General features: G+C 36.5%; 1 protein-coding gene across 1 annotated transcript in view; it reads right to left on the reverse strand.

Moving 5' to 3' along the window:
- LOC107699014 (pre-mRNA-splicing factor CWC22 homolog) overlaps positions 1–20,808 on the reverse strand; it is a 65,547-nt gene that overhangs the window by 6,848 nt on the left and 37,891 nt on the right. Inside the window, exons 13-15 of the mRNA XM_016500165.1 lie at positions 18,602–18,703; positions 17,005–17,089; positions 10,970–11,030 (exon numbers count right to left, since the gene is read on the reverse strand). Of these exons, the coding sequence (XP_016355651.1) occupies positions 10,970–11,030; positions 17,005–17,089; positions 18,602–18,703 (248 nt within the window). The remainder of the gene's footprint in view (positions 1–10,969; positions 11,031–17,004; positions 17,090–18,601; positions 18,704–20,808) is intronic.

The following is a 20,808-nucleotide window of genomic DNA, read 5'->3' on the forward strand; positions in this document are numbered from 1 at the left end:
CACTTCTCCACTAATGCCTATTGATCTCATAACCTCATATCTTCACCAAGGAGCCTAGGATTCTGAGACAGACAGAGCGACAGACAGCCTCAAGATCAATTTAACAAATTAAACCTGAATGCATTAGATGAGATGATCTAAAAACTGTTCTGGTGAACTCAAGGCTCTTTCCTCAAGTGCACTGGATATCGGTCCAGGCACATGAAGCACTAAGCACTTGAAATAAGGATTAATCATTAAGAGATTTTTGTAAAATAGAAAAAAATTACTTAATGAAAAGATCACACAGAGCCATCGGCTTCAGAAGACTTGCAAAAACAGTGCATGAGTCATACGGACTATTCTTATGATGCTTTGTGTGTTATTTTGGTGCTTTAGTCCTCATTTACATTCATTATATTCAAGAGTTGTCGGGACATTATACAAATTTTTACAATTTCATAACATGCAGGTGAATAAAGTAACCTTGTTTCTAACAAGTGCCTGCAGGCAGCGAGGACAAAAAAAAAGGCTGACCCCAACTTTTGAATGGTATTCTGTGCGTGTGTGTATGTATGTATGTATCTATGTATGCATGTATATATACACATTTTGAAAGAAATTGATACTTTTATTCATTAAACTGATCAGAAGTGACATTAGAAAGTAATTTACGCAGAATGTTGTGAAAGAAAATTTCCAGATTTTTTTACTTTCGATTCTTCAAAGAATCCAGAAAAAAATGTATCACAATTTCCACATAAATATTAAGACATTTTTCAACATTGATAATAAAATGTTTATTTTTGAACATCAATTCAGCATATTAGAATGATTTTTGAAGGATCATGTTATACTGAAGACTGGAGAAAAAACTCAGCTGTGTCATCATAGGAATATATTATTAAAATATATTAAAATAGAAAACTGTTATTTTACATAGTAATAATATTTTACACCATTACTGTTTTTATTGAAGTGAGCGTTTGAGACTGGCCGACTCCAAATACAGTACGGAACAAAAAATACGATTGAAGTCAATCGGGACCAGAAATTGCTTGGTTAGCCACATACTTCAAAATATCTTCTTTTGTGTTCAGTGGAAGAAATTAAATCATACAGGTTTGGAACAACTTGAGGGTGAGTAAATCCTGACAATTTTCATTTTTGGGTGAACTATAGCTTTAAGGAAGGTTATTCGAAGCATCTAGAGCAGAAATGTCAAAACGTCTGCTGTGACTGGAGGCATGCAAAGAAACCTATGATGGAGAGGTGATGTCAGGTAATTCTGTTCAGGTCAAAAGTTTGAAATCCCTTATCGAACCTTTCCTCATGCCTGGCCTTGCTGTGATCCTGCCTGCAGATGCCCATTCCTCCCCTCATAGGAAACAGGAAGAATTAGCCGCTCCAAACAGCCATTTAACTCTTCCCACTTCACACCTGCGGCTGGCTCAGCTGAGCTCCAGAGGTCTGCGCTGCCCTTCGCTGTAGGTGTAACATCTCATCCTGCTGCACGATTACAAGAGCTGCCACACTTCTCTACTTATACCTTAAAACACTCCATAAGCCTACTGATTTCAGCCCCACATTTATTCATCAGGGAGCTCAGGATTATAAGGAGGAATGGCATGATTGTGATCAACTTACAAATGAAACCCCGACAGGCTGCAGGCTAGCACCAAATTAGAGTCGAAGTGGAAAACTTAAGGAAGTCTTAACACTTAACACTTTCAACAGAAGGATATCAAAAAGCGGAGTGTCCAGGCAGATGAAGTATTGAGCACTTGAGGTACGGCTGAGTATTAAGCCCTAATGAGATCGGTTCTGACTCTTCTAACAGGAGCCTGCAGGCAGCGAGCCACATGTGCCAGGTGTGACGGTAAGGTGTTCTGATCACAGGACAGTTTGAGACGGAGTGCGGAGCAGAAAGATGGTTTAGCCCTACGGCACCAGTCTCTCATATTAACACCCTGTATATATATTTCAGGGAGGTGAAATCGCCTACAGTCTGTGCTTGATTGCTGATTAGAAACCTTTTCTCTCATTTGAGCGATATCATTCAGGGGGGTGATTTCAGAAAACTGATTATTTATTAGAACTTTAATGTGGCATTTTGTGTCCCTAGTGAAAAACAAATATACTAAAATGTACTGTATCTGAAATGCATTTATTTCATGCTAAGTATACTACAAAAACATTTACATATCTATGTGCTAATAATAAAAATACCCTGCAATTTTACTTGTATTATACTAAACTGGTATACTTAAATTCTGCTAAATTGGAACAACTAATTTTGCACTTAATGCACTTTAATTGTGCGGAAGCAGTGCTGAAGTGCAATTAAAGATCTACTAAAGTATATTTGAGTGGAACTATTGCAAGTATACTTCAGGTATATTTTAAATATCTTGCATTTAAAGACCAATATTATTCAAAGATCAAACAATTCTCACCAATAGTGACATTAAAACACATTTTAGGCTTAATATTAAGAAATGTGCATTGTCCACAAGTAGTACTCCAGATAAAGTCTAATTATAATTTGTGACTCAAGCGATATGTCAGTATATATGTTAATAGATTTTAATTATACTTAGTATGAAGTAAATTAATTATTTATTAAAATGTAATTAAAATATTACATTTTTTACTATAAATTATATATACCATTCAAAAGCCTAGGGTAATTTTTTTAAAGTAATTACAGTAATATTGTGAAATATTATTACCATTTAAAATAACTGTTTTCTATTTAAATATTGTGAATTGTAATTTATTCCTGTGATGCAAAGCTGAATTTTCCGCTGCCATTACTACAGTTTTCAGTGTCACATAATCCTTCAGAAATCATTTTTGGTGCTCAAGAAACATTTATCATCACAATTTTAAAAAGAGTTATGCTGCATAATATTTGACAGTGATGCAAGTCTTTACTGTCACATTTGATTAATCCTTGCTGAATAAAAGTATTAATTTATTTTCAAAAAGTCTAAACTTTGGACAGTAGTTATTATTTGAAAACAAGGGTGAGTAAACAATGACAATTTTTATTTTGCCTTTTTTTTCTGAGACCAACACATCAAAATTAGCAATACAGCCGTCAGTACAGCTTCCAGTTCCAGAAGAAATCCAACTACGGTTCTCTGACTCAGCTAATACCTATTCCTCATGTATGAACAGGGAAATCCCTGCTAATTAAACTGCTCTAATAGCACCGGCAGCATTACTGTGCAACAGACCAAGCAGGAGCAGAAATCCGTGCTTTGCCATTGGTGAATCAATCTCTGACTCGCTCATTAGCATCATCCTCATTGTCTCGAGCAAATAAACCATAGTGGCACTTTAGAGATTCTGTCAAGGGAGATGTCAGGTAAATCTCTTCAGCCCAAAAGGCCGGACTCCCACAGTGACCCTTTGTGTTGATCCTACCAACACAGCAAACTAGAGGGATTACACGCTCAAAACAAGCACTTCCTTTTTCGCACCTGCAGCCCGGTTGAACTCCCGCATGCCCTCACTGTAAGTGCAACATCTCACCCCTATGTTTTGACTGCTTGGATACATTATATCTAGAGAAACCACAGAATGATGGACGGATTGTGATTGACATGAAGCTGATAGAAGCGTTTCCCTCAGGACAGACTAGTAATTTTTGAAGAGAGATATGAGAGGAAGGGAGCGCAGGAGAGCATCCATGATGTGAAATCTGTAATCGTGCACAGCAAGACTGTTGCCACAGATGACCGGCCATCTGCTCTGCAAAGACTGATGGAAATGACGAAATGCCATTCGCTTTTATTAAAGCAGCAGCACAAAGAACAAAACAAATGAAGGCCTTTAATCATTTAAAGAAACTTCTAAACCATGTCAGCCTATTTCATTTCCTCTGAAAAGAAATTGGCAGCGCTGTCAAATCGAACAAACACCACAAGGACTGAAACCCAGACTCAGACCCAGACAATCAATAACCACTTGCCTCCAGTATATCCACAACACAATAAAACTTCTATATTGAGAGCAAAAAAAGAGAAAAACTTATCACTTTTGCTAAAAGGCCAGTATCAAAAAATTCGAAGCTGAAACCTCACAAACAAACCAGCTCGACTGAATCGCTGGCACACATGGGACATTGAGTGAACTCGCAACAGCATTCCCTAAGTGCACAGGGCTCAGCAACATAACCTTTTTCTTTTTGCATAAATGAGTGTGGCCTGAGTCTTACGCATCTACCTGTGGGACGGGCAGAAAAAGTCAGGCTGAAGATCTGCCCGGTCAAGAACAAGCTGGAGGATTCAATCAATAACTCCAAGGAGTGAAAGCTCAGGTGAAGAGCACAGTGCAGGAGAAATGTATTTTCCATTACCCCCGTATGGGGTGTGAAATATACTCCGCACATGCTGAATAAATATTTCATGCGATTTTATAAAGATGTCAAAAGCACAGGCACACCGTGTACCATGTTGATTCAACACTGACAAAAAAAGAATGGTATTAACTATTAATACCATAACTATTAATAGCAAAAAAAATCTTTGTTAGTATTTAGTGTGGTATTACAAACTGTGAAATTTCACTGGTTTTGGAATCATACTGAGGGTTAGGAGTTTGAACACACTCCAAACTCTAATAGGGCTGGGCAATATAGCAAAAAATTTAAATCTCGATTTTTTTTTTTCAAAACGTTTGACCGATTCTCGATTTCTTACGTTTTTTTAACTAGTCAACTTGATAATGTAACTACAACATGATTCAAGTTGCTGGTAGTGACTTCCATAGTATTTTTTCCAGTGGCTACCAGCAACTGTTTGGTTACCCACATTCTTCAAAGTACCTTCAGAGGGTGGGTAAATGTTCTTTGGGAAACACAAAATTGTGTTTCTATGGCATCATTGCAAGAACCTTTAATTTTAAGAGTTTTGAACGGTAGTGTAACTCCTTAAGATGTGTGTTCAAATTCCTAACCATCAGTATAAGCACCTAAGATATTAGGGTAGGGATGCTCCGATCAGGATTTTTGCAGCCGATACGGAGTAACGATTTCTTGTCATGGTGATCGGCTGATACCGATTCTGATGCTTCAAGCTTTATATAGACGGCTTCAATGGGCGCACGCACCTGGCCTGAAGTTAACTTCCGGTCTGTGTTTGTTTACCAGTCTGGCTATGGCACCGGCTACAAACGCAGTTAAAGTTAAGGTGATGAGTAGACTGAAGTTGGGCTCAGGTGGTTGTGCTGTGGGATGTGTTTCCCATACATTTATTTATTTGTGGCGCTCACCACAATATCAAAACTGACGGATTTTCCAAAAGGCTTGGTTGAATAAACATGAGCACGTACTGCACGTTTAAAAATCAAAATGAGGCGCGGGTGTTTTTATATCACTGTATTTCTGATTTTCATTTCATCTTGCATGTTATATGCCTGATAAAGCAGCGTTTGTGAGCTCAGCGCTGCTTTGTGTACAGCTGTTACTGGGGAAACCTCTGTTTTTGTTCCGTCCTCCACGCTGTGACAACTCACAAAAGACTATTTTTAACCAAGCAGCGCGGAGAGGTGCTTCAGAAACGTGCCACGGCTGGCTGATAAACACAAGCACTGACTAGAGCGGCCACGATCAGCTCCGGTGGCCGTGGAGCAGTAACGTGCTGCAGACGCGTGCAGTGAGGCGCAGATCAGCTCTAACGTCACTGAATCTGCTGTGTAGATGAATCATGCAAAACATACACGACAAACAGCGAATTTTTCATTGTTTCTCAAAACGTCATAGCATTTCCACACCAGCGATGACATGACTGCGGTGCCAAATCATTTATGTACCCACGCATCATGTATGTCGTCACGCGTTGACGTCATCAAATTGCGATCGGTTCGTGAGATCGGCCAAGTGTAGTGAGTACCGATCGAGTCATAAAATATGATTATCGGCCGATACCGCTCTCCGGCCGATCGATCGGAGCTTCCCTATATTAGGGATGCATTGCAAAATATACTCACATGTAACTTGTCCCTCACCAATTGTGCAGCTTGAAGTTGAGGTGGGCTATCACTTTTTTAAGTGACTAATCTTAGTATTTTCAATGGACAGACAATAATAGAAAAAAATTGTAATATAATATCACAGAAACTTCAAGAAAACTCAGGCAAGCAAGTAACCGCCTACAACGCCCCAGCAAACACATAGCAATATCCTGTCATCCAACTACAACATCCAGTTTCTTCCGACTCCGTATTGTTCCAGAGGTAATTATCCTAAATGAAAACAGACCACAGAGGAAATCTATTCATAAATACTAGAAGACACACCAAATAAACAAAATGCTGAACGGTCATCCATATCCCTCTCTGCACTTAATGCATTCTCACTCAGTAACAAACACAATGGCAGCAGAAGCTCTTTGTGAAATGAATCATTATTCGATTAGCGTCTCATGCAGCTGAATCATCTCTCCGCTAACTGAATGTAGTTGTGATTCAGTCTGATGCACTCAATCCATACGTTTGTAATCCATGTGGCTGAGGCTGGCGGAGGCAGAAATGTGGCTGAATAATGAACAGGCCATCTGTGAAGTCCCATGATTCATTCTGCACTTCTGATGTGTTTATTACTCACAAGACTAATAATCGCGCCATCAACTTCACTGCCAGACAGCGGCTGCTCAGTATCAATTGTCGTTGCCTTTGCTAATTTTCACTCGAAACTTGTCGAAAGTGTGCACTATGAAACATTTTACAATCCTCCTCTGAAGGGGAAACTTTGATGTGGCGACATGGAAATGATGAGACTGGCTGTGATGTTTTCAATACATTCTGCCCTCGACATTTCAATGTAAACATCAACACAGCAAGTTAAACCATTTATATTTTCAGACGCCAAGGTTTGGCCTTCACTTTTCTGAGGGTGAAGTATGAAATGGTCTCTTTAAACTGAAGGCTGAATAAGAGTGAATCATCTCAGCTTCATGGACCTCAGTGCAGACAGAATATTTAATGTGCCGAATGAAAATGAGGCTTCCTAGTTTTCACATCCCACATTTTTTCTTCCACTAGAAGTTAGGGACTGACCTATTGTTGAACTACTGTTCACATTTACATTAAATTAATCAAAAGTGACAGTAAAGACTTTAACAATGTTACAATTTAAATTTCAAATAAATGCTGTTCTTTTGAATTTTGTATTCATCAAAGAAATGTTCCAAGGTTTTATACTGTTTTCAACATAGATAATGATTAAAAAAAAAAGTTTGAGCACCAATTCAGAATATTAGAATGATTTCTGAAGGATCATGTGACACTGAAGACTAGAGTAATGGCTGCCGAAAATTCAGCTTTGCATCACAGGGATAAACTACAATTTAAAACATATTAAAATAGAATAAAATAGTTAAACACATAAGGGGCAAGGACATGTAGAACCTTGGGAATGATGGAAGTTCAGTAGATCTTCAGCTCTGTAAAGCTCTTGTCAACATCTTGTGTGGAAAGTTAAACTGGAAACCAAACATGTGGTGTACTTCTTGCAGACTATAAACAAGCTCCACCCTAACGGAGACACCTGCCAATCGGTAGCAGCTGTATGGAATTTAAAGCTACATTCCACCTTTTTATAGACATCTTTAAAACATGTGAATGTGAATGACCTCATCCAGAGGGACTTTCCTAAAATAGAAAAGTTCCTTATCTTATTAATGACAAACCCTCACCATAAATGTTTAACTTGAAATTACAACTATGAATGTTAGGCAAATTGAGTGTTTTACAGGGTTCCCACACTTTTTGACTAATGAATTTCATGAAAATGAATGAATAAATACAGATAAGGGAATAAGTAACATCAACAAACAGAAACCATTCAAATTCAGACTGAATCACTAAGTCATCATTCAGATGGACCATTTTCAATTCCCTTATATTTTCAGGTTTTCCATGACTGTGAGAACCCTGCAATTTAGGAGCAAAGCCAGATCACTGGGCAGAAACAGCCATCACTAAACACTCAAGGACGGTTTATTCTGGAGCGACAACTCAGGAGGGACAAAACGCAGTGGGTTCCAAGGACGTGAACCCATATGTGTGAAAGAAACAGCGCATGCCGTGATGTTAAAACGAGCTCTAAACAAGGGACTGCGTTTGTTGCGTTTCATTAAAGGGAACGACCTTTAAAGATAAATGTGCTAAAGTACATCAATCATACGACTAAAAAGAAATCAGGCTGACAAATCAAATCAGGCAAAACTGTATTAGTTTTAAGTTACGTTATATGTTAATGCCATTGAGATGCCTGTAAAAGTGTACACTTAATTGGCCGAACGAAACCCCAGCCAAACTTTCAGATTCCCAGTTTCAGATGTCTAGTTCCAATAATAACTTATTTATCAAACAGTGATGTTAAGGAAACCAGAATAGTCGACGTGTTTCCTCATGTTGCACAGACACTGGGGGGTTTGAGGCAGGCTCAGGTGTGTGTGTGTGTGTATATATCTGATGACGCAGAGGACAGTGGTAGGTCTGGACATGAGCAATGTTCTGCCAGTTCTGGCTTCAGAGACAGATCTGAGTACATCCCACTGCTAACAAACTGGCAAACACGAGCACTTCTTTGCAAAGAGGTAATCATTTACAAATGTATTTATTTCATGGTTTAAATCACTTATGAGCTGCATTATCAGCTCAATAAAGCAGTCTTGTCAATTTGCTTAACGCTTCTAAACAATGTATGGAAAACAGCCGTAAATAAATAAATAAATAAAATAAAAAAATAATAATAAAAATAGCCAGGAATTATATAGTATAAATAGAATTAAATAGAAGTCTGAAAATAAATGTATATTTATGAAATAAAACAAGTAACACTTCACAATAAGGTCCTTTTTGCCAACAATTAACGCATTAACTAACATGAACTAACAATGAGTAAAACATTTGTTACAGTATTTAATATTTATCTTTGTTCATTTTAGCTAGCAAAAAAACTGTTTGTTGTTGGTTCATGTTAGCTCACAGCCATGAAATAATATTAATAGATACACCATTTGATTTTAATAAATGTAAAAACACATATTAAGCATTTAGGATTTTTAGTAAATTGCAAATATAAGTAAATATTGTAATATTAGTGCTGTCAAAATTAGCGCGTTAACGCAGGCGATTAATTTTTTCAGTTTAACGTGTTAAAAATATTTAACGCAATTAACACAGGGGCGGAGCTAGGGTTGGCCACCCCACTCACAACTGCTGTTTCTGTCATTTTTCCCCTGGCAAGAAGTGCATTTATTCAGTCGCAGAACGTCTTTACGAGCACATCAAACGGGAGACGTCTCAGACGCGCGCTCCAACTTCACTTCAGAAAAGGTTAAGAGAGTTGAGAGAAAATACGATGCGTGGCAGATCCGCGTCATGTTCAGCAGAATCAGCTCTTAAAGAAATAGCAGGCAAAATAACCTAATAACCAGCTGCTGTGATGTCTGTTCATCAAAGAAGAAAAAAAAAAAGAGGAAATCAATAACTTATAGATTTAAGAATCCATCTATATTTAATTTAGAATTTAGTGTTTGATAAATTCAGTTTCAATTTCTGTATATTTCTGCTGAAGGGCACGCATAAATATGACATTTATTATAATGGGTTTATGTGAAGATTGTTTTAAGTTCACTCAAATTAGAAGTTTTTTTTTTTTAAGTCTAAAATACTGATAGCTCTCAATTATACTGTAATGTTGAATGGCTGTAGTAAATGGTAAAATATTAGGGGGAAAAACAATTTCATAGAGTCATCAGTAGTATTGGTATCAGTGATACTGGCCTTCAGTCATAAAAAAAGATGACATTAAACAAATATTAAAAATATTCTATATGTAATATGTCTATAATAGTCTTTATGTTGTTTGTACATTAATTTGAATATTTAATGTGGAATTATTGCAATATAAAAGTATATTATAAAATGTTAAATTAATGTTAGGTGGGATTAATCACGATTAATTTCAGAAAAATATGCGATTAATTAGTTAATTTTTTTAATCGATTGACAGCACTAATACACACACACACATTATATAATTACATTGAATAAATATATGAAAATTCTGATTTTTCCAAACAAGCATAAAAATGTGTGACACAAGTAAATTTGGCATTTTTGATGTCGAGTTAAAATATTGGCAAGAGAAGTGCAAAATTGAACTACTGGCACCAACAGAAAAAAAAATCCTTATTGCAAAGACATGGCATGTTTATTTGGAGGTGATAGTGGGCTGTAGTGATGTCACCCGCAGCACAGCTGACATATGTTTGTATGCTGGGGAGTGAGTAGATGTCTCTCCCCCAATTGAATAAATATATGAAAATTCTGATTTTTCCAAACAAGCATAAAATGTGTGACACAAAAGTAAATTTGGCATTTTTGATGTCGAGTTAAAATATTGGCAAGAGAAGTGCAAAATTGAACTAGTGGCAACAACAGAAAAAAAAATCCTTATTGCAAAGACATGGCATGTTTATTTGGAGGTGATAGTGGGCTGTAGTGATGTCACCCACAGCACAGCTGACATATGTTTGTATGCTGGGGAGTGAGTAGATGTCTCTCCCCATCCTGACCAATATTTATGTATTTGTTCTGATTTGCGAAGCACAGCTCAGGTGCTGACAAATACAGGAATTTCCATCAAACTGATGAGCTGCTGGCACTGAATTCGCATTTTGTGAATCAGCAGGGTGACAATCACAAACGGGCCATTTCTGGAGAAAGACATTTGATCAGTTAAACAGGAGGGAACACCCAGTTGCCATTAGCCAAAACAGCCATTTTTCCCCACTGTGAAACTGCAAAACAAGGATATTAAGATGACAAATGCTTCCCAAGTGACCACAAAAGCACAAATTACCTCTGAGACTGAAAACAAATATTTAGATGAAGTTAAAAGCTTCCGGGACACAGAAAGCAATGCAGATCTGCAGGATTTTAGAGAGAACAGTAGCGTTTATTTACGTACCGTCTGGCTGTCGGGGAAATCCATTTTTATCAACTTGTGGGCGCATTCTTCGAAGTCCAAGCTGTGAAAATAAAACATGAAAACGTCACTATCTGCATCTCATGTGCTAATGAAATATAACTCATTGAGTTTAACCAGATCCCATGATTTGCATACAATTTTAATATATTACATGCAACTGCAGCACATAATAAATCAAAAGCAATATGTATTAAATATGAACCAGACTGCATCCAAATTAAGCAAAACTATCACAGCACCAGAGGGCATCATCTGTTGAAGGTGAAGTGCATGATCAGAATAATAATATAGTCCTAATACCCAAAAGATATTACAAAATATGTCCACTCTATGGAGAAATGAGGCTTTCTATCTTAAGCAGGCTGACCCTTTTGACTGTCCAGGGATTGTATTGGCTCTTCAGTGCTTCATTTAAGACCAGACCAAGATGCTCTCGCTTCAAAGCCTAATGGGAAACATTTTGAGCCAATGTTTACTGTAAAGCTGTTGGATCTGTAGCAGTATGGATGAAGACATTATATTATAGCTGAGCTGTGAATCTGCAGTCTAAATTGAATGCGAACGAAGACAATAAATAGAAAACATCTTTCTATTGTGTTCAGCAGGGTAATGAGAATCACACACAAATAACTCTTTATGACCATTTCTGTATAATGAATCAGTCAAGATAACTAGAAAGAGGTCTCTAACAAATTGAATAAAAATAATAAATAATAAAATAAAAGGTTTGATGTATGAATCAGTCAATCTGACTCAAAAAATGTTTTCAAAATAATAAAATAAAAAATAAATGAAATAAAATACAAAAATGGTTATGCATGAATCAGTCAACCTGACTCAAGAAAGAAGTTAAATGTTTGATGTATGAATCAGTCAAGATGATCAAGAAAGAGGTCTCCAAAATAAAATAGAAAATTAATGTAGGTGCTAATATGTTTAACTTAATACTGGCATTTAAATTAAATAGGGTTTGGTTAGACAAGTCTTTCTACTCTTTACCAGTGCAAAGCAAACTAAAGCAGTGGTCATTAGTCTCGCATCTCTTTCAGACATTTCTGCCAGAATTCTGCATCTATCAGATAGTTTCACAAACTGCTGACAAACACAGTCATGTGATGCCCACAGATACTAATCTCTCCTGCACACAAACCAACACAGCCTGAGAAACAAACTCAGATTAATGCTTTAGTTTACGGAGTGGAAACCTGCTTAAGTCTGACCAAACTTGAATCTCTGTTCTAAATAAAGTTCACTCTGCTCTACTTCTTTAATGTTTGAATGCTGTGCCATGACCACTTCAAAGGGCAGGGGCAGATAAAAAGAGAGGGACATGATGGCTAGACTTGACACTACAGGTCCCATGGTGCACAGTTAACCACAAGGACAACTTCATATGACTGTCAGTCAACCCATTCCCTATCCACATCAACACACAGCAGTACACAGCCAGTACAGCACTGTATACTGTGCACCACTACATCAAACTTCACTGTCTTAACTGTCACTGACATGTTTCAAAACTGTATGACTTTCTTCTGTGGAACATAAAAGATGATGTAGAGAAATGTTCAACTATTACTTAAAAACACCCCATTTACCATTTTAATAAACATTCCTGGTCATGTTTGTTGAAAAGTTTGAGGTCAGTAAGATTTTTATTCAAAAAATTGTATTAAATTGATTGAAAGTGAGAAAAAATAAATTTGTAATGTTACATAAGAATTCTATTTTAAAACAATGCTGCTGTTTTGAACTTTCTATTCAAAAAATCCAGAAACAAAAAATAACACTGCTTCCAAAAAAAAAAAGTAAAAAGCACAACTGTTAACATTATAATAAATATTTCTTCAGCAGCAAATCAGCATATTAGAATTATTTCTGAAGTATCATGTGACACTGAAGACTGGAGTAATGATGCTGATTTCAGTTTTGCATCACAGGAATAATGGCATTTTAAAATATATTCAAATTAAAAACTGTTGTTTTAAATTACAATAATATTTCACAATATTACGGTTTTTACTTCTGATCAAATAAATGGTGAGCATAAGACACTTTTTTTCAAAAACAAAAAAATCTTACTGACCACAAATTTTTTTAAACACAACGTCTTCAACATTTCCCAACTTACAGACACTGTTTTCCACTCTCTTCCCATCATTTTCTTTCTCCTCTATATAAAAAGAAAGAAAAGCCCACAATGGGAATCACAAGGTTGCACCACAAAACCAATGCTCTTGATTTCAACAGAAAAATAACTGGGGCTAATCTAATTTCCTACTGGGTCATACTTTTTCCTGTCCATACACCAACCTTGCCTCCGGGCAGGGGATTTGTGGGCCAAATCAGTTTCATCCCGGCCTCAAAGGCAGTTTGTAGAAAGGCAGAGTGAGAACCTTTGTAGTGCCTCTCTTTTAGCTCTGCCCTCTTTCTGCACTCAGGCCAGTTAACAGAGAGACCGCAGCACCGGGCGACCCCTCGCTGAGCTGCAGTAGAGCGCTGCGAGAGACCAGGTTAGTTTTAAGAGGTGAATCCAGCTGCCAGCGGGCAAGTTTAAAGACATTAAGGAAGTCAGTTGACTCCCAGCTGGTGAAATATTTAAAAGCTTGTCACACAGCAGATGAATGTATTGAAAGAAGCCTCATTGGAAGCTCCTGTCATGTTAGACGTGTTTCGTATAGCTGTGATCTAATACAGTGTTCATGCACTTAAAGAAAAGCAGGTCAAATGAAGCTAGTACACATCCAAAGCCTGCTTCTGACTGCTCCAAGTTGTAGATACAGAATTAGCCTCTGCTGCATCTTTAACTTGCGAGTGCTCGGCAGCCCCGAGGTGCTCAGAAGTTTAGTGCTTTCAAACATTCTCCGCAGTAAAGGCTTTTTTAAAGCTTCAGGTCAATAGAAGTGGAAAAGGGAAGCTGTGAGGAAGCCTGTGAGTCCACACACACACACACACACACACACACACACACACACACACACACACACACACACACACACACACACACACAGTGTGGAGTGTGACTCTGTGCCTGCTAGGAATGTATGAATATTCATGCTAGATTCACAGTAGTTTTGCAGGTGATACAAAATTAAATCACATTGTGATTATTTTAAAGCACTTTTTATTTAACCATTAAGTTTCCTTAAGGCTCATTAAGCAATTTTGCAAACGTTCCCCCGGTCTCAAGTCTCATCATTATGAGAGTGTGAAGTCAGATGTTGTAGCACCTTCGATTTAAACGTCAGTAGCAAAAATGGCACTCATATGTAAAGTTTGTAAGTTCAGTTCATTTACATGAATCAGCTGAAACGGTCCATGTGAATGAACTGCACTCTGATTCAACATTTTTTTGCATCATACTTAATGTACAATGTAAATTGTTCATAAGACTCTGTGTGTTAATTGTTAAACATTGTTTCTGTTAATTATTCCAATGTTTTAGTAAAAGAAAATTAATACACATTATATAAGAAGTCATCGGATGCTAAATTCACTTTTACATGTTGTTTGAACATAAATGTGCAGGTGATACAAAATTAAATCACATTGTGATTATTTTAAAGCACTTTTTATTTAACCATTAAGTTTCCTTAAGGCTCATTAAGCAATTTTGCAAACGTTCCCCCGGTCTCAAGTCTCATCATTATGAGAGTGTGAAGTCAGATGTTGTAGCACCTTCGATTTAAACGTCAGTAGCAAAAATGGCACTCATATGTAAAGTTTGTAAGTTCAGTTCATTTACATGAATCAGCTGAAACGGTCCATGTGAATGAACTGCACTCTGATTCAACATTTTTTTGCATCATACTTAATGTACAATGTAAATTGTTCATAAGACTCTGTGTGTTAATTGTTAAACATTGTTTCTGTTAATTATTCCAATGTTTTAGTAGAAGAAAATTAATACACATTATATAAGAAGTCATCGGATGCTAAATTCACTTTTACATGTTTTTTGAACATAAATGTGTGTTGGCAGTGTGTGTACACATCTACCCTATAATACTAAAAATCCACCCTTTAATCAAGGCCGCTCCCATGATTGTTGATTGACACTGGTGTTTTACCTTAGACCTGCCCTGAGTGAGCTGTAAACAGTCCGCCGTTGTTTCGATGCCGGAGCAGGGACGTAGACAAGAATGGCTCCTAAGCGTAGTAAGTGATTGAGGTTTTTTGTTGTTGTATGTAATAATGAACATAGCAGTCGTCATTTACTCCCAACATCTGAGCCACTGAAGACGCAGTGGATTACTTTTGTTTGTGAAGGGAATGCGCCAACAATTCCTCTCCTCTGTCTCTCCACATCACCGTAGCACCATTTTGTAGAATATGAGCTGTACGCTATACTGTGTCAGCCGCGCCACAAGTATACGTTTTCTGCGTGTATTTACTCTTTGATTTGAAAGAAAACAGCGCATCCGTGCAGCGCGGCTGACACAGAAGTGCGTACGCAGTTTGCGTCCAGCGGATATTCTACAAAATGGCGCTATGGTGATGTGGAGAGACACAGAGAAGAGGAATTGTTGAATAAAGTCGTTAATTTTGTTTTCTTTGTGTACAAAAAGTATTCTCGTCGCTTCATAACGTTACGGTTGAACCACTGATGGCAGATGGACTATTCTGACGATGCTTTTCATACTTTTCTGGACATTGACAGTGTATTTTACTTGGCAGTCTATGGGACAGTCACAAGCCTCCCGGTTTTCATTCAAAATATTTTAAATTGTGTTCCGAAGACGAACGAAGCTTTTACGGTTTTGGAACGACATGGGGGTAAAGTGATTAATGACGAAATTTTCATTTTGGGGTGGAGTATCCCTTTAATTTGTGTTCTGAAGATGAACAAAGGTCTTGCGGGTGTGAAACAACATGAAGGCGAGTAATTAATGACAGAATTTTCATTTTTGGGTGAACTATCCCTTTAACTTGATGTTCTTAACTCAAACTAAAACTGGAGAAAAAAAAATATAGGCATATTTTTAAAAATCATTAATAAAAACCATTTAAAGCGACCTAGTAGACAAAAAGGTGATAAAAAAAAACTATCTGAACCCATTTGACTGAACCAAATGGGTAAAAAAAAAAAAAAATCAGTTACAGAACCTACAACTTGAATGTTGACTATCCTTAAAACATTCAAAATAAATTCCTAAATAACCTAAAATTAAATGTTGAAGATTTAAAAAAAAAAACTCCTTGATGTTCTTAACTCAAACTAAAACTGGAGAAAAAAAAATATAGGCATATTTTAAAAAATCATTAATAAAAACCATTTAAAGCGACCTAGTAGACAAAAAGGTGATAAAAAAAAAACTATCTGAACCCATTTGACTGAACCAAATAAAAAGATCAGTTACAGAACCTACAACTTGAATGTTGACTATCCTTAAAACATTCAAAATAAATTCCTAAATAACCTAAAATTAAATGTTGAAGATTTAAAAAAAAAAACTCTCATGAACATATGCTCCAACAGCCCAAATATCAATATGTATTAAATATCATTAAAAAGCTGTAAAACTCCATGAGGAGGACAGCCAGGACAGCCATACTGAGAAATGGTTCTGTGATGCCGAGGGAAATAGACTCGTGCTGCCTTCCTCCTACTCTCATCAATCAGCCCCAGAATTGTTGTTTAAACATTTTTCAAACCCTCTTGATATCAAAGGATAACTAATTTTGAAGTCCTTCACCACAGCGATTTCTGATCCGTGACGGCACTTCTGCTGCACCGTGCCGGCGAAATTCAATTAAAAACAACTAATCTGAAACGTTATTAATTCAATCTGCGTGCTGTGGCCCTCAGAGGCTTCAGAAGCTTGGATTCAAAAACACGAAAAAACTGCCTCATCTCTACACATGGGATCTCAAAAGTAGGTTGTTTTTCAATTCCAGCCAAAATAAGCTTTTGCACAGGCTTTTTCTGGTGGCTTTTAGAGCTGCTCCCTTTCTGCTGATGGAAGCACGAAAGACGACACGGAACCATTGGATCACATGATGCACACACTCACCTTGACTGGATGGCGAGGTAAATCGTTCGACGGAACGCAACCAAGTTCACCTCTGTCTGGTCGAAGATGGTGACTTTCTCTTGTTCTAAATAAAGAAAAGAAAAGCTCAGTACAGTTAAACAGGACAGAGACTGGCTGAAGTTTGTGTCATATGATATGTCTCCCTCCAGAGGTCAATAGCACTTGTTCTTTGCAGAGTTATTTTAATTCACAGGCTCACACCCTTCTTTGATGAAGCAATTAACACAGCTAAGCTCATCTGATCACAGGAACGGAACTAAAAAACAGCAGAGAGACACACACACCGTTTGCACTCAATGACAGGGAGCTCTTGAACCTTCACATTATCCCTTCTTTGATGAAGCAATTAACACAGCTAAGCTCATCCGATCACAGGAACGGAACTAAAAAAACAGCAGAGAGACACACACCGTTTGCACTCAATGACAGGGAGCTCTTGAACCTTCACATTATAATCAATGAGACATCCGACAGAAGTGATCAATTCAAGAACAACTAAAAACAGTACAGTGGCCGATGATGTTTTTGGTGCTAAGAAGTCATATCATGAAAAAATTATTTTCTTTGATCTTTTGGACAAAAAACAAAAACATTTAAACTGAAATAGTACACATCTCAAAGTTATAAATGTTTAAATATTTTTATGATACTATAATTTTATAATACTTTAATACATAAAACAATAAATAATTAAAATAAATTACAAATGTATATATAAAAATAACTATTTCAGTTATTGTTACGTTAACAAAAAATAAATCCAGAAGCATAAAAAAAATGTGTTGCTTGAAATAAAAGTTGACTGAAACAATAAAATATAAAATAAAAAATTAATCTAGCTGCCAAAATTTCTAATTTTCATTTAGTTCAAGTAATAAAATTAATAAATAAAAATCAATAAATATTATATAGACAATATTATAGTCAAAAATGATAAAAATACAACAAAATAACTTACAAATTAAAGTGAAAAAAAGAAAAACTGACTGACAGAGCAACAATTTGAAGTCAATCATACTGAGCAGGTCTACAGATATATAGCAGATAAATAAGACATCAGAAAGTAACCATCACCTATTTGCATACTGAGGTTTGTTACTAGCATAGTAACGCAAATGTTCAACAGGACGACATGCTTGTGTTGGACTGCCCAAGCATCTGCATTTGCATACTTCTGCAGAGTATGTTTCTGGCTTTAAACTATATTACAACTGTTTTAAGTTCGAGAAACATTGTTACTGGACCTCAGAGGGGAAAAAAAGTTATGATCCTTTTAATGCCTGAAACATAATGTGCTACAGTCTGGAACAGGTAGTCTCCTGACAGCCATAGTGTTTTATGCAGTTTCTCCTCAGCTCAAGACCCAAGAGACCATATGAGCAGGATTATCTAGGGGAACTAATGCAAAGCATTGTCCCCAAACACTGGCACTTGCATAAGAACTCGAATAAGAACAAGGCGAACAAGGAGTATAGCGCCACCAAGCCACATCATAACACTGAATATTAATACAATTGTGCCTATTTTTTATAAGCATATGGTAGAACATGTGACACTTGATAAATATTTTAAATACCTTCTCCAGCTGCCTCGTCTTCATCTTCATCATCATCATCTTCGTCATCTCCACTGCCACCAGCGTCACCACCAGAATCACTGCTTCCTTCGTCAAGAATTTCTGAGGTATGAAAACAAGACAGATCAATTCAATTTTAAAATAAAACTTTAAATTAAAAAAAAATTTAAATTACACACACACATACATACATACAGATATATATATATATATATATATATATATATATATTAGGGGTGTAATGATACACGTATTCGTATTGAACCATTTGGTACGAGGCTTTCGGTTCGGTACGCATTACAAACCAAACGATTCGTTGGACTAATCCCATTAAATTTGGAAAATAAAAGAGCTTAAAGTGTGTGAAATACAATGTTCTCAGTGCCACTGCGCTCAACAAGGCAGCCCAAACGACGTAACAGGCAACTTGCTGTCTGCGGTGTAGCAGACGGCCCCGCGATAACCTCCTCTTGCTGGGGTGCATCGAAAGACAATGATCTTGTATCAACGAAAGCCAGAGATATTGTCAAAAACATCAATTATTGGCAATATTATAATATAAAGAGGATTTGGCATTTCCAATTAATGTAGGCCTGTTACATTCTTATTTTTATTAGGCGTATTATTATTATGAAGTTACTTTTATTATTAATTTAAAATTAATTACAATAATTAATTCCCCGTAATATTACCGCATATTTAACACGCTGCGAGGATAACAAAAGATTAGGCTTTTTACTCCTCAATTACCATGTTGTAAAAAAAGGTCTTTTAAAATAGGTCTAGCCTATTACACAATGAATTATAGGCCTATACTTAAAATATAAAAAATATAAAAAGCAATGAAATAAAAAGCTTTAGCCTATTTCAAGTACCGACTTTCAAAAACAACCTGTTTAACACGAAATACGTTTCTTCTCATTTTTTTTCACTATGTACGGGCCACAAGAGAAATATTAAGGGACTAAATTAAAACCGTTAGCTATATACCGTTATCAGCATATGCTGAAGTAGATTCGTCTCTCGTTGTCTCTGAGAGAATATGCGGCGTCGGATGCCGAAAGCTCCATCAATAATCTGTCATTCCGTTTTTACTTTCATTTTCTGTATAGCGAATTACTGAGATTAAGACGTTCACCGGCATAACTCCTGCACAAAGTTTGCACGTTGCTTGTGTGATATCCATTGGCTCGCCTTCATGGTTTAAAACAGAAATATTTCCAACAGGACCACAAGAGAAATATTAAGGGAATAAATGAAAACAGTTCGCTATATACCGTTATCAGCATATGTTGATTCGTCTCTCGTTGTCTCTGAGAGAATATGCGGCGTCAGATGCCGAAAGCTCCATCATTACTCCGTCATTCCGTTTTTACGTTCAGTTTCTGCATAGTGAATTGACTGAGATTAAAACGTTCAAAAAAAGACGTTAGTTTAAAACAGAAATATTTCCAACATTGCGAAGCAAGCAATTACACCCCCCCCCCAATCGATATATGAAACACTGGGCCGAAGGCCGAATACCAAACAGTTTTTCGAGTTTTTTTTCCCCATGTATTTTGCCTATTTTTTTTCACCATTGCATAAATTCAATAGCCAAAATGTGCTTTTTACTGTTTTGTCTTCTAAAAATCAATTACAAAACAACAATTTTAAAATATTTAACACTGAACATTTTTAACATTCTAGCAGACACTATACCAACAAAGCACAATTTAACTTAAAATGAATAAGTTAGTAAAATAATAATTGTGAACCGTTACACCACTAATATATATATATATATATATATATATATATAACAATAGTATCCTTGTTCTTCCAATCTAACTGAATGGTTCTAGGCCATAAAAAGTTGTAAAGCGGACCAGACGTCATGATGATAGTCGTCGCCATGTTTTCATTTTCATGGTGATATGGTTCATGGTTCATTTTATTTTAGGGATGCACCGAAATGAAAATTCTTGGCCGAAGTCGAAACCGAACAATATGAAACACTGGGCCGAAGGCCGAATACCAAACAGTTTTTCGAGTTTTTTTTCCCCATGTATTTTGCCTATTTTTTTTCACCATTGCATAAATTAAATACCCAAATTTTGCTTTTTACTGTTTTGTCTTGCTTTTCAAAGGAAAAATCAATTACAAAACAACAATTTAAAAATATTTACTTAACACTGAACATTTTTAACATTCTAGCAGACATTATA

Source organism: Sinocyclocheilus anshuiensis, unplaced genomic scaffold (assembly GCF_001515605.1).
Source record: "Sinocyclocheilus anshuiensis isolate Anshui unplaced genomic scaffold, SAMN03320099.WGS_v1.1 scaffold18, whole genome shotgun sequence".
In the NCBI taxonomy this organism is placed as follows: domain Eukaryota; kingdom Metazoa; phylum Chordata; class Actinopteri; order Cypriniformes; family Cyprinidae; genus Sinocyclocheilus; species Sinocyclocheilus anshuiensis.